The sequence below is a fragment of the Pleurodeles waltl genome, chromosome 10, assembly GCF_031143425.1.
Source record: "Pleurodeles waltl isolate 20211129_DDA chromosome 10, aPleWal1.hap1.20221129, whole genome shotgun sequence".
NCBI lineage: Eukaryota > Metazoa > Chordata > Amphibia > Caudata > Salamandridae > Pleurodeles > Pleurodeles waltl.
Window position 1 is genome coordinate 1071132371 of NC_090449.1, and position 15113 is coordinate 1071147483.

General features: G+C 44.4%; 1 protein-coding gene across 6 annotated transcripts in view; it reads left to right on the top strand.

The window, feature by feature from the left end:
• LOC138262254 (uncharacterized) overlaps positions 1-15113 on the top strand; it is a 265547-nt gene that overhangs the window by 77298 nt on the left and 173136 nt on the right. For all 6 annotated transcript variants that reach the window (XM_069212117.1, XM_069212120.1, XM_069212122.1 and 3 more), the window contains exon 2: positions 13210-13291. In XM_069212117.1, the coding sequence (XP_069068218.1) occupies positions 13267-13291 (25 nt within the window). In that variant the 5' untranslated portion in view covers positions 13210-13266. The remainder of the gene's footprint in view (positions 1-13209; positions 13292-15113) is intronic.

Sequence of the window (15113 nt, forward strand, 5' to 3'; positions counted from 1 at the left end):
GTGGGGGTAACAAGGCTAGAAAGAGGCTACTTTCTCACAGTAGGGATGTCCCAAAGTTACTGCAGATGACCTGTCATCTCACAACTAGCCCCTAAATGAGTCATACATTTAGAGGGTTGGTGTCTCTTAATAGCAGGTTGCCATTGAATCATCTCAATGGTAGATGTACCCAGAGGTCTGTGGGAAGAGACTGGGTTGGTAGGAATCCACCTTAGCAAAATGGCAGCCCATGATTGGAGGAAGATATCTCCAAGTCTCTGCATCAGAGGACATTGATCCTAAAGGATATGGAAGGAAGGTGACACAGACCAGACATCATGAGCAGTCTTTCTGCTGCTGAGCAAATTTTGGGACAAAACTGGGCTCATTCATCTATTGCAAGAGGCATTTCTCCAGGCCGGGCAGGATGTGGAGGTGAAATCTCCAACTCTCCGACAATGGCTTCAGGGTTCCCTGGTGGCATGTCCTTGCAGGTTGTCACTTGTGCCAGAACAAGCACACTTTGAAGGGAAAACATTCACCTTGTAGGGCAGTCACCATGTCCTCAAAGAGGTCCCCATGAAGACAGTGCATGGACTTCCTGTCGTGTACACATAGCACAGAGCCCCACAGCGAGGACCCCAGGTGTGGGGACTGAGCGTCATGACGCAGAGGGCCCGTAGCACCTCTTCCATAAATACACACCGCCCCGCATCGACTCCAGCTGCCACTACCCATCACACCCTACGGCAGGGGTCTCCAACTGAGGGTGTCACGCGGGGAGGGGGGCACCAGGCTGTGGCCAAAAGAAGCATTCTGCTGATAAAAGGGCTTTGTTTTAAGCGGGCAGAAAATGGGCATCAGTACACCGCTCTGTAATGGGCCATCACTAACATGTTTTGTCATTTATATCCAAGCTGGGAGTCTGTGTCAAAAGGGAAGGGACTCCAAATACCCTTCAAACCCTGCCCTCACTTCTAATAATCACACTGTGGATACATGTACACACTAGTAAGGCCTTCCTGACCAGCATACAATGTTTGACAACCATATATTTGATTGCATTTTTAATAAGGAAACAGAACTTAACTGCAGTGTTTAAATAAGGCTAAACATGTTTAAACATTGCCAACTTAATAGAATAATTGTGAAAAATTGTGAGGTGGCCTTGGACATTAAAAAGTTGGTGAAAGAAAGTAGGCATTTTCCACCAGGGGTGGGGCTAACCAACAGTGCACGTCATCATGTGACGTAGGAGGGATGACGTCATCGACCATACGATCACGCATCACGTGACCCAGAAGCACTACGGAAGGCAATCGAATAGCGTCTGACTGGCCTTGGTGGCAAGTCACAGAGATTAGAGGAAGCACCAGCATCCTCTCGGACGTGCACCCTTAACGAAATATTGGTGCATCAATAATGTCAGCAGATATGCATTAATTAAAAATCGCCCTTTATTCCCTGGAACTTACTGGATCAAAGGCGTGCTCCCAAGAGGTTCTTTTAAGCAGAGTGCAATTTCCCAGTGTTTGGAGTATGTTTCTGGAAGTAAATTCCACTGACTGAAGGGCGATTTTTAACGAATGCCTATCTAATGACATTGTTGATGGACCAGTATTTACCGTCCCTTCCCTCTTGCCCCACCCTCAACTTGAGAGGGTGACTACAAGCTCCGCCCACGTCTAGTGCCCTATGTGGCCAAGTGAACCAATTGAACCAGTGTGTGCTTGAACACATCATGCAGTGTATGCTTGATCATCATACATTAAAGACTCGGGGTCTGATTTATAGCTTGACGGTGGGGTTCCTCTGTCACATTATTTCCTACGGGATTTATAATTCGGCGAATGGGATATCCGTCACCGTTGCGACAGAGTAACTCCGCCTCCAGGCTCTAAATCAGCCAGTCTGGCCCATTTGACATTAGAGCTACAGTCCGGACAATCAGGGCAGCGCATGTTCACTGTGTGTTATTGCTAAATATAAACACGTGTAGTGCTCACCGAGTGCGACCACAGCATGCAGCATGTGACTTATGTTTTCAAATGATGTCTCTCTTCTGACCCACAGGTACTCAACTGATTCATGGTCTCAGTACGGTTTATAGGTATGGCATGCTGGAATGAGTGAGATTCACACAGCCTAATATCTGTACGATTGTCCTGAGGAAGGCTACTCGACCATTGGAGCAGAGTTGTGGCTGAAACATGTAGACCCAAAGATGATGGAGTTTATCAAGCGCTCCTGTAGCATCGCCTTTCGCTTTTAATCTCGGCAAAGGACCCTAGAACAAAGTCCAGAGACAGACAGAGGGACAGCTTCAGGCAACTTTATTTGTATATCCCTCCTTAGAGAAAAATAAGAATAAATCACTTCACCCCCTTCCTCCCCCGTGCCTAAAATAAATTAATCAGATTTGGTGTAATGTGATGAGCGTGCAGCTGGTGCAGCGCCGCCAGGTTCGTAAAAAGCACAGCGCCTCTCAGCGGACGTGCTGCTGGGGCCCAAACCAAGGAGCCCCTCAGACGTTGCCCCCAAGGCTTTGTGAACACTCGTTTTACACCCGCTCATTCCCCACCTTTCCTCAGGTGTCTGTGAAATTCCAAACGTATTCCACAACAAACTGACCGGTTTTGTTCGACGAGAATCAGGCAAATGCCATTTTTGCCCCAAATATTGTAGCAAAAAGTCACTTTCAGTAAAGGAATTATCCCATAAAAAGTTTTAAGAGAACGTTCTCTTTTTTGATCTCGTGCAAGAATGTTCCCCCACAGTCAAAAGTACTGTGTAACCTTTGAGAAGTGTGAACTTCGCAGCAGCCCCCCCCCCCCCCCCGTTCACGTCACAGCTCTTGGGGGGTAAGGTCCCATAGTAACCGAGGGCTACCCAGCAGCGTGGCGCCGGGGTCAAGGTTCGCAGGTCTAACAGGTTAACCTGGTCACTCGGGGAGGGGTCCATGATGTCATCACCATGGCTACCGTGGCAGCGCCCCCTTCTGTCCTGCTCTATCAATAGTTTGAGACCTGGAGCGGCCATCGGTGTCCAATGCTTCCCAGAGTGTGGGGCCCAACGAGGCCTTAATCCTGCAGAGGGAGGAAGGTGATAGGCGAAAATAAAGGGAGATCTCTGAGCTGACGTCACTTCTGCACTCTCCAGGTATAAACACGCTTTACAAATGCAACTGCGTGCATGCGTGATCTTGGGCGACCTCTGGGGCCAGAACACAAATTGTGGTTTTCTTTTCCAGTCTAACACTGGCTCTGACCTCCCCCCACCCATGTTCGATGGTTGTAACATACTAAGAAGTTTTTGTGTTTTGGGATCTGAACTGTTTTTTTCTTTCTGTTCACGGATGGTGCTGGTAAATGTATACATTTGATAATGTTGTCTCGTAACATGTTCAGCAGGGGGGTGTTTAATCAGCAGAGCCTGGGGTAAAGCTAAACCCCTGAACGTGAAACTCCTTACAAGCACCCAGAGAAGGACACTTGGGACTGACACCAACACACACCCGAAGAGTGCCCGGCTTAGCGAGTTCATTGCTCGCTACTGACATCTTTTACTTGCCTGTCAGTGTTTGAAACCTGTCAGGGCGGCCTTTCAACTTTCAAAGCAAAGTTTGATAAACTCTTAAGAATGCAGGTTTTCCCAGCTAGAATAGTGATTTTATCACAGACATGGGGTGAATATTATGCTTTTGTAACCTGCTGCCTTATTATAGCAGCCACGAATCACACAAAACTACACTTCCCAGAAAGCTCTGGGGCACATAGTACAGGTTGAGGGGAGTGGAACCGCCAATCCTTCATGAGCTTAGTCTATATATTGCAGTCACCAGGAAATACAAATCGCTTTTCTTGATGTGAGGACAAATTCAACTCCAAGAATGACACACAGAGTCATCAGCAGAAGAAACCCAAGAGATACAACAGAACAACCTCTGGTCAGGAGTGTGTAGAAGCCTGGGTGCTTGGGCCTCGTGTGTCTTGTGGAGACGAAGCCCCAAGAAGAACCGGAAGTTGCAGCACCTGAAGCCGAAAGAACCAAGAACATCTGTAGTCCAGAAAACATAAAGGGAGAGACACAAAAACTCTGACAGGGGGAAAATATTCAACTCTATGGGCCACATTCAAGAGCCCCCCCAATGCCACTATGTGTGCGCTGTATTTAACATACGGCGCACCATGGCGGGGGTTAGGGAACTAGCGTCAAACATTTAGACGCTAGTTAGGCACTTTGCAGGATTAGCATAAAAAATGTTGACGCTAATACTGCAAAGCACCCAGAGGCCCATTGAAAACAATGGTGAGCCTCATTTTAATGCCCACTCTGAGCATGCATTAAAAATGCTGATAAATATGACGCAAAGGAATCTTTTAGATTTCTTTGTGCCATTATTTAGGCCCCACTAGTGGGGGAACGCCCACCTTGTATATATTATGTCTGGTGAAATGCACATATTGCACCACTTTGTAAATATGGCATGGTCACTTTGGCCTCATTGGGCCACATTAGCTTAAAAAAACAAAAAATGACTCTAATATGGCGCAAGGAGGCGCTAGGGGCTCTTAAATATGCCCCCATGTCTTTATTAAAATCAGAACCTTCCTTCACTCTTCAAGCTCAGAAAAGGTGCTTTTTATTACAAGAGCAGAGGCTGAAATTATGCTTGTTTAAAGCTCATTCCACTACTTTCAAATAGGTTTGAGCCACTGGTTTGTAATATAACATCCTGCATTTCGATTATGTGACCGATCAGCAGATCTTAGAATATCCTATAACCTTCATTCAGGCAAAAAGGCTCTAAGGTCATTCTTCCTCTAGTGAAGTGAACTTCAAACGGTTTTTGTGTTGTTCAGCCAAAGACATTGCCTTGAAGTAGAAGATAGAAGAACAGCTTTTGTTTTCAAGAAAGATTAACAAATGAGGATCGGGCATTCTTAAACCAGTGGTCTTTAATACATATTAAAGTAGTTTTTTGTGATTTGATCCTGCTGTAATAAAAGTAGGAAGTTAAGAAAGCATAATATGAGCCTCTGGTCTTGTAATAAAATGTGATTCAGCTGCTCCAGAGCCTGTTAGCAAAACTGCACAGATGCTGCAGAACCAGTGGTACCGCAAGCGGTGTTAAAACAAGTGCACAGCGAAACACAAGGGCGCGGACAGAGCAACATTCTGCGTGCTCTCGTCTACACACAAGTTGTGCCAGGTCATGCAGTGTGAACGATGATGCACGTTTGGAGCACACAGCACCCATCTTCTCTGTAGCCGCCTGTGTGAAGGCACAGTGTTGTGTGTCTTTGGTGCACTCTTTTTTTTTTTTTTTGGGCAGTTTTCTATAGCGCAAACTCGACCTGAAGGTATTGGAGCGCTTTACATGAGCACCAGTTACGTTACACAAGGACACATTCATTTTTGGTAGCACGGGGAGTTTAAGTGATTTGCCCAGAATGACGGGATGTTGAGCCGACGCCGAGACTCAAACCTGGTTCCCCAATTCCAAAGTTGGCAGCTCTGGCCGTGACGACACATCCTTTCGCCCACTCTCGATGGTGAAGGGTTGTCATGCTCTGGGTGGAGACTCTCAGTCGAAGAACCCATTGGCTGTTGAGCAAAAGGCTGAGCTTTGGCACCAAATTTGTGCCGTGAGGGTGGTTTGTGAGGAACAAATGAAGAGACGTGTACGAGATGCGTAAAAGTAAGCAACGGAGCCAAGAGCACAGGACAGAGCTGTAGACATCTGCACCAAGCATTTCCATTCCAGAGCAGGCCTTTTACAAGGCGAATTTCCAACATTTTACAATCATCAACAGTTCAACATCCAATAAACAATTAAAATGAGCTGTTTAGAGACCCAACCATCTTCAGATTTCTTCAGCCATATATATTAGTTTTCTCAGTCTGCAACCGCTTTCTCTAGCTAAGAAGTTTAATCATCTTTTTCCATATTTATAAGAATTACATTACCGTGTGGTAACTCCACACCAGCCCCTTGCACTTACAAGTAAAACCCCAAGGAGTGGGACGTCATACACATAAGCTTTATTTGGCCAACAGACCATCAAAGCAATACAATACAATACAATATAAATAAACATCATAATATCATAACAAAATTTAAAAGGGAATAAAATCCATGTTTGCCCGACTTAGTACAATTTCAGATCATTGTAAATAAAAGATGCGTATGCGCCATGCCGTTACTAAAAACTTGCTTTCTGCATAAATTGTCACATTTGAATTATGGCTTTTTAAAATCCTCAAAGCTAAAACATATTTCCTTAAGTTCAATTCCCGACAGATTTTGCGAATCCATTTAAACCTTGGGGTTGAGTAAGCGGGACAAAAAAACATGAAATGTTCTATTGTTTCGGAAGAAGTGCCACATGCAGGACAAATATCAGAGCTTAACTTGGGTCCCCATCTACTCGTCAAGGCCTTCAAAGGTAATGCTCCGAATCGAAATCTGGCATACAAACTTTTACTTAGTAAATCAGGAATTATATCTAGGTATAGTTCGAATTCTGGGTAACATTTGAAATCAATAAACAAATTAGTTAAATGACCATTCGATTTTTGGGAAATGTAATTATTATGTATGTGGGACCAGTAAGCTCCTTTCAGTGCTTTTACATGGGATTTCACAAGTTGCTGGGGATTCTCCCAAAAGTTCCTCAATCCCAGCGTACAAAACCAACTGGATACGTGTTTGATCCATGGGATGGAAATAGAGTTAGGGCTTTTTAACAGTTCTAATAAAGAAGACTTACATACGGCCAATTCGGGGACTATCCATAGCCTTACCCAATATAATAGAGGCCATAAAATGAATAGGTCAGCCATTCGTTTAAACCCTAGGTCTAGAAATAGGGGGGTTGATGGGGTGCTAGTAGGGCAAGCACATAAAGCCTGTGCAAAGCTATTCTCAATTTTGGTTATCCTGCTGCTATCTGACATGCCCCAAATCTCTGCGCTGTAAACAGCAGCACCCTGTGCCTTAGCCACGTAAATCTTTACTGCTGGAGACACAACTTTAGCGATCGTATTCCTATAAAGGCGCAATATGGATGCTGCCCGATATTGCAAAAGCCCAGCACTCTTGCCAACTTGTTCCTCCCAAAGGAGTGAATCTGTAAGTCTCACACCCAAGTAGTCAATGGAGCTAACCTGGTCCAAAATAGCTCCATCTAACCTAATAGTACATTTCTTACGAAGGCCAGAGCGAAGCACCATCAATTTCGTTTTCTTCAAGTTCAGCTCTAGACCAAAATTCCAGCAGAATGATTTAAATCTGTCCACAAGAATTTGCAAACCCATAGGGGTTTTTGAAATCAGTAGAGAGTCATCCGCAAAAAGGAGAATAGGGATTTTCTGATTAACTAATGTGGGAGCATCGTTCTGGCATGTCATTAGTTCTTGGACCACCTCGTTGATGAATAAAGAAAACAGAAGTGGTGCAAGCACACATCCCTGACGGACACCTCTTTTAATGGGAAATTTGTTAGTCAATTCACCTTGATTGCCCCATCTTACTTGCGCATATGTGCCTTCATGCATGCGTTTCAATAGATGGATAATATTGGGTGGTGTCCCTATTTTGTATAACAGTCCCCAAAGCTTATCTCTTGGGACCAAATCAAAAGCAGAGTGCAGATCAACAAAAGCGACATATAAAGTTTGCTTTGCCAAGACTACGTATTTCCAGTGTAGCCCGGTCAACCTAAAAGCCTGGTCAACCGTGCTAACTCTAGAGCGGAACCCTGCCTGAAGCGGTGAAAGGATCTGCTGCTCCGTCACCCAGCTCGATAATCTTACTAGCAGCTGTTTGGCAAAGATTTTTTGTAAGTTGTCGATTAAACTGACTGGTCTATAATTGATTGGAAGATTTACATTACCCTTTTTATAGATTGGGATAATTTCTGCACCCTTCCACGTCTCAGGGATCTGTCCTCCTTTTGTGATTTTATTTGACAGTAGGTTAATATACCAGGTCCATATAGATAACTCTGATTTATAAAGGTCGCCTGGAATTTTGTCGGGACCTGGGGCTTTACCTGACTTCAAAGAGTTGATAGCATCTGCAGTTTCTTCTAAGGAGAAACAAATATAACTCTCAGAGTTATATAGATTCCCATCAGGTGGAGAAATGGCAAGGTTAGCATTTGATAAAATAAGGGGGCCTAATCCCACTTTATCACAATCAACAGCCCCAGTGGAGATAGTTCCTTCATAAAGGAGAGTGAAGTGCTCCACCCAGCTTCCGGGTTGGATATGGTTCCTTAGATTAGACCTACCCCCTCTCTCGTGCTTAGTCAGCAGTTCCCAGAAAAGCGTATTGTTGTTTGCTTTTGTAGCATCTAACAAATCCTGCCAAATAGAATCTTCCCAAGTTTTCTTTGATTGTAGAATTATCTTTTTATACATACATCTTGCTTGTTTAATCACCCCCGGGGTCCCGGCCTTTATAGCCTTTTTTAGCCCGGTCTTAGCCCTCATACATGCATCGTTAAACCATCTACTGTTAGACGAAATCCCGCGTTGCCGGCTTACCATGGCTGCCTTTTAATAAAAAACACTTTGAAATTTGACCATCATATCTTCGTGAATATCAAGAAGTGGGACGGCTTCAGGCTCAAGGTCTTCGTAAGCTGACAAATGATCTAAAAACACTTGGTAAATCTCACGTAGCAAATAGGGGTTTGACATAACTTTGGGCCACCTCACCTTTGTATAAGCATTGTTCAAAATAGGGGGCGGGACCATTGATGGTTGCGTATTCGAGGTTCTACCAAAGATGTTCCCAGAAAGGGTAAGCAGCAGTGGGAAGTGATCACTCTCGCACCTTGAATCTACCCTCATGTCTAGCAGCAACGGCCAAAGACGCACATCCACCAAAAAATAGTCAATAACACTGGCCACAGAACCTCGTTGGAATGTCGGTGCAAGGTTTAAATCAGAAGGAGTTCGACCATTGCAAGCCCTTAGGCCAAACTTTAAGCATAATGTAGCAAGCTGTGCTGCAACACGAGAGCGTGGACGATGACTATCACCATCCAATTGTGCAATCCCCCATAATTCGTCCTCTTCCACAGTTAAATCACTAAGAAACGCAGAGGGTTCAAAAGTGCAATTTACATCCCCGGCAATAATTAAATAGGAATTAGTTTGTATGGTGTCTAAAAAGTCAGAAAGTAGAGTTAAAATATGTGATTCTGAACCACGTGCAACAGAATGGGCGTAAACATTGATAAGAGTTATGTTAAAATTTTGTTGAAAAGAAATTTGTAAGCCCATCAAGTCGGGACAATCAAATTCTAAAACCTTATAATCACATTGGAGCTTTAAATTTAAAAAAAATTAAAGTCCCCCTTTTCCACGACCGGTTGCTTTCTCTGATGGCTGTGCAGGGATATTAAAAGAGAGAAACCCATCCATACTGGATTGGCCCTCAACCCAGGTTTCTTGGAAAAGACACGCATCTTGAGATGGAGTGGGATATTGCCATGTAGAACCGACTTTTCAGTCATAAAACCGCACAGAGTTCCCAGCTCCCCCGAGTTTCAATGCCTGTGGCCATGGCCATCTCTCAGCAGGTGGTCAATGCCCGGGTACCTGTGGATAGCTGAGTGGTGAGAAAGGGGGGGTCAAGAGAGTATGGAAAACAAGGCGGGCGAGGTTTCTGTCCGAGGGGAGCATTGTTTGCTCATTTAAAACCACTGAGAACTTTGCCAAAGCTTTGTAAGATCTGCCCGGCCAGGAACATTGGGGAGGGTTCTGCACAGGCGGAGCAAATTCCATGTGGTAATTTCACCCTGTCTGCCTGACTCAGAAACAGGAGCATAAGTGGTTCACATCACATTCCGAAGAAAGCAATTGTGAAATAGATAAACATTAACACACCAAGTATCATAAACGTAACGTAGGAAAAATGTTTTGCATTTAGCTCAGCTACTTAGTAAATGTTTTTACATCTGCTTTAAAACATTTTCCATGTTGTTTGCATGCCTCGAGCGCCCTCTTGTGGCTAATTCAGATATTGCTACCATTGCAATAGATAAAATACTTTTGCAGGAACGTGCACAACAGCCCTTCGATGTCAGGGTCTGTTTTTTAGGTTTGACTGGTAGAGCAGTTTTCTGTATATCTATTGCTACCAGTTCTTTTAAATCTGAAAAGCTTGGGTATTGGCTCCGCCAAGAGCACTATATCTGTCTCACTCCTTGCTATTGGATGTTTGTGGAGGGCCTGCATTTGAAAGCACGAGGGACTATTTACATCTCAAAAGTCCACTGAATCATAACATATTAAGGGGCATATTTAAGAGCCCCTAGCGCCACCGGAGCACTACTTTGCACTGCACCGTATTTACAAGGTGGCGTTAAGCCACTTTTTGTGGCGTATCGCCACCTTGCAAATACGGCCCCTTCACACGCAGCACTTTGTGTGGAAAGGGCGTACTGTGGGTGTTGCTGTGGGCTTGCCACAGCAACACCCGTTGCATTTTGATGCTGCCCTGATTTACGAGTTTTCATAAACTTGAGGCAGCGCCAAAATCTAACGCCACCCCAGAGATGGCATTAGCATGGCGCAACAAGGAGAAATGCTTTCATTTCTCTTCCTTCTTCATTCCTCTCATTCTGCAGCACACATAGAAGGAGCAAATTGCCATTTAAGATTATGTGCAGGAAGGTGTCCCTTCCTGCACAAAAACAATCTCCCCCTCAACGCAGCAATCCTTGCACTATGGGGCAAGGCTTGCTGCGTTGGCGCACAGCAGCATATTTAGCGCCGGCGCAGGGGGCAACACAGGAGTGCACCGTATTATCTTAAATACGGCACATCCCTTCGTTGTGAAAATGATGGTGAATGATGCTGCCAAATTGGGCACAGCTACGCACATCATCATTTTCACTTAAATATGGCCCTAAATTCTCTAATTCACAGGTGCCTTGTCTAAGAAGGCAATCCTTTCGTTTTGTTTTTTACATTGCAGCATGCATTTTCCAAAATATTTGACAAGACTCAAAGTGGAAGCCTGCTTTATTGGCTTTGCTAATGTTTGTTTGCACCCGTTATCTTTAAAAAATACCTGACTGGAAACTTCAAGCATCTTCTCCATAGGGGACCTACTTCCAATTCATGAAATCTATTTGCTTTCACATGTCCACAGTAATAGTTCTCAATAAAGTACTCTCCCCCAAGTTCCACATTTCAGATGTTATGTGTGTATTCCTAAAAAGGTAATTCCCAAAGGGATCTACACTCTGGCTCTAACCTCATGTGCCTAGAAGTAAAGACAAAAAATTAATCTTTGATGTACAACAGGAGCATCAAACAGGCACGCGGATAGTGGCTGAATTGCATAGTGTTGAACCAGAAAACCTGGGATTAATCCCAGTTTCCCGGCCTGACCATATTGTGTGATTCTAGGCAAATATTTTATTTCTCCAACCTTCCTTTTTCTTCACCATCACATATAAGACCATCTTCAAATATGTGAGCTCAGGACGTGCGCTGTACAAACGATTCTTACCTTTAATTTAATAGAATATTTTGTTACTCCAGGTAGACTGTAGCCCACATATACGGTGCAGATGAAAATTGACTTGCCTCTTAGTTTGTCAATGGCATTTTCAACATGGCGGGCAACAGGAATGTTTCTAAGTTTATGTTTAAAAACTACCACTTTTAATAAATACTTCTCAATGTAGTGATATAATATGATGGGAGGAATGCTTGAAATTTGCTTAGCCACTAGCAATCACTCCGGGTAGCATCACAGTCTATCATTTTTCGCCCACCATGCCACCTCAGTTTGGACTTAATCATATGCAAATCAGTCTTGACCCTGCTCCAATAGGAACAATCTAGCCTGAACCGGAACACAAGCAACCCAGGATCTGGCTTGATTAAAGTACATTGAATTAACGTACATTTCGTTCTTTTCACAAAATGCCTCAAGCCTTGCATAACATACCATTCAGTGGTCTAAAACAATGCAGCAGACCATGCCTGGTTCTAGCATAAAAACTACAGTGAACTCCCCAAATCAAAAAGTTACGTAAAACAAAACTATAGTTAAGAGTGGACTTCACTGACCTTCAATACGTTAAACCGTGGGTCTGTAATATAGCAGCTCCAGGACCCTTCTCGAGTGAGTTGTGAGCTATCCAAATACACATAATATAACATAGCATTGCATAACATTACATAACATGACATAAATTGTATAGCATAGCATGACATAACGTGATATAACATTGCATAGCATAACATAGCATAGCATAAGATAACAAAACATGGCATAACAGCATAGCGTAACAAAACATAACATGACATAGCATAGCATAACATAACAAAACATGGCATAACAGCATAGCATAACATAACATGACATAACATGGCATAGCATAACAAAGCATAACATAACATAGCATAGCATAACATAACAAAACATGACATAACAGAGCATAGCAAAACATAACATGACATTACATGACATAGCATAACATAATATACCATAACACAACATACTATAACATACCGTAACAAAACATGACATAACATAGCATAGCAAAACATAACATGACATAACATAACATACCATAACATAACATGACATTACATGACATAGCATAACATAACATACCATAGCACAACATACTATAACATACCATAACATGACATTGCATAACATAACATAGCATAGTATAACACAACATTACATAACATAGCATAACATGACATAACATATCATAACATAGCATAACATAACATACCATAACATACTATAACATACCATACCATGACATAGTATAACATACCATAACATAACATAGCATAGCATAACATGACATAACATATGATAACATAGCATAACATAACATACCATAACATAGCATAGCACAGCATAGCATGACATGACATAATATAGCATAGAGTAACATACCATAACATGACATAGCATAACATGCCATAACCTAACATAATCTAACACAATATAACACATAGCATACTAATTTTAATTTGGAAATGTCACGGAAAGAACACTAATAATAAATCATATTTTCAGCCCGGTGTGCATCACATAGGGGTAAAATGAACGCTTCCTGTTTCCTTTCACACTCCTCATACTCTATAGCGCCTCAAAAGTCCCGGGGTGCTGCAGCGCCATGGCAGCAGCTCGGACCTCAAATGTCTCATCTTTGGAGGTTCTTTGTCTTCCAGGTGGAGAGGCGACTGAGAGGACCCAGAAAACGAAGTTGAAGAGAGGTCACCGACAGGATGACGTCAAAAACTGCGAAGAAAGGTGAGAAGCGGATGTGAGAGACGGTGGAAGTGAGGGTGGGAGAGAGCTGGAGAAAGGGGAGAGAGTGTGAGAGAGGGAGAGAGCTTGGGAGAAGGGCGAGGATGTGATCGGTGAGGGTGACAGAGAGTGACAGACTGAGAGTTCCTTGAAAGGAGAGAGAGAGACAGTGAAAGTGAGAGAGGAGAGGCAGGAGAGAGATGGAGAGAAGGGAGAAGGTGAGAGAGTGAAAGTGAGAGATGAGAGGGATGGAGATGGAGAGAAGGCGTGAGAGAGGGGAGAGAGCTTGAGAGAAGGGCGAGGATGTGATCGGTGAGAGTGACAGAGAGTGACAGACTGAGAGACCATTGAAAGGAGAGAGAGAGAGAGAGACAGTGAAAGTGAGAGAGTAGAGGCAGGAGAGAGATGGAGAGAAGGGAGAAGGTGAGAGAGTGAAAGTGAGAGATGAGAGGGATGGAGATGGAGAGAAGGCGTGAGAGAGGGGAGAGAGCTTGAGAGAAGGGCGAGGATGTGATCGGTGAGAGTGACAGAGAATGACAGACTGAGAGATCCTTGAAAGGAGAGAGAGAGAGAGAGACAGTGAAAGTGAGAGAGGAGAGGCAGCTGGAGAGAAAGGAGAGGCTTTGAGCGAGCAATAGACTGTGACTGACTGAGAAAGATACGGGAGGGGAGCATGAAGGGTGTGAGAGAGGCAGTGAGAGTGAGAGATGAGAGGGAGAGGAGGATGAAGGTGTGAGAGAGGCAGTGAGAGTGCGAGATGAGAGGGGGAGGGAGAAGGGAGAAGGTGTGAGGGAGGCAGTGAGAGTGAGAGGTGAGAGGTAGAGAGATGGATTGAAGGGAGAAGGTGTGAGGGAGACAGTGAGAGTGAGTGATGAGAGGGAGAGAGAGGGAGAAAAGGGAGAAGGTGTGAGAGAGGCAGTGAGAGGTGAGAGGGAGAGGGATGGAGAGAAGGGAGAAGGTGTGAGAGAGGCAGTGAGAGTGAGAGGTGAGAGGGAGAGAAGGATAAAGGTGTGAGAGAGGCAGTGAGAGTGAGAGGTGAGAGGGACAGAGATGGATTGAAGGGAGAAGGTGTGAGAGAGGCAGTGAGAGTGGGAGATGAGAGGGAGAGAGAGGGGCGGGAGATAAGGGAGAAGGTGTGAGAGAGGCAGTGAGAGTGAGAGCTGAGAGGGAGAGGGATGGATTGAAGGATGAAGGTGTGAGGGAGATAGTGAGAGTGAGAGATGAGAGGAAGAGGGAGGGAGAGAAGGGTGAAGGTGTGAGGGAGACAGTGAGAGTGAGAGATGAGAGCGAGAGAGAGGGACAGAAGGGAGAGGTGTGAGGGAGGCAGTGAGAGTGAGAGCTGAAAGGGACAGAGATGGATTGAAGGATGAAGGCGTGAGAGGTGAGAGTGAGAGGGAGGGAGAGACGGGAGAAGGTATGAGGGAGACAGTGAGAGTGAGAGATGAGAGATGAGAGAGAGAGGGATGGAGAGAAGGGAGAAGGTGTGAGGGAGACAGTGAGAGTGAGAGATGAGAGGGAGAGGGAGGGAGAGATGGATGTAGGTGTGAGGGAGGGGGAGCAGGCTCCAAGAGATGGGACCCCCATGATGTTTGTGACTCAGACCCTACATGAGCTTCCTACGGTCCTGCAGACACGAGAGGCGAGAGGGCAGAGAGTGACAATGAGAGTCAGACAGAGGGTTGTTAAGACAGAATATCGGAACCAAACATTCTGTGGGACAAAATATTGTGTCAAGAATATGGAGGGCAAAAATGTTGTGAAGGTAACATTTCTATAGGTAAGCAGAGGTTTACTATATATAACTCCACACATATGTACCTGGACG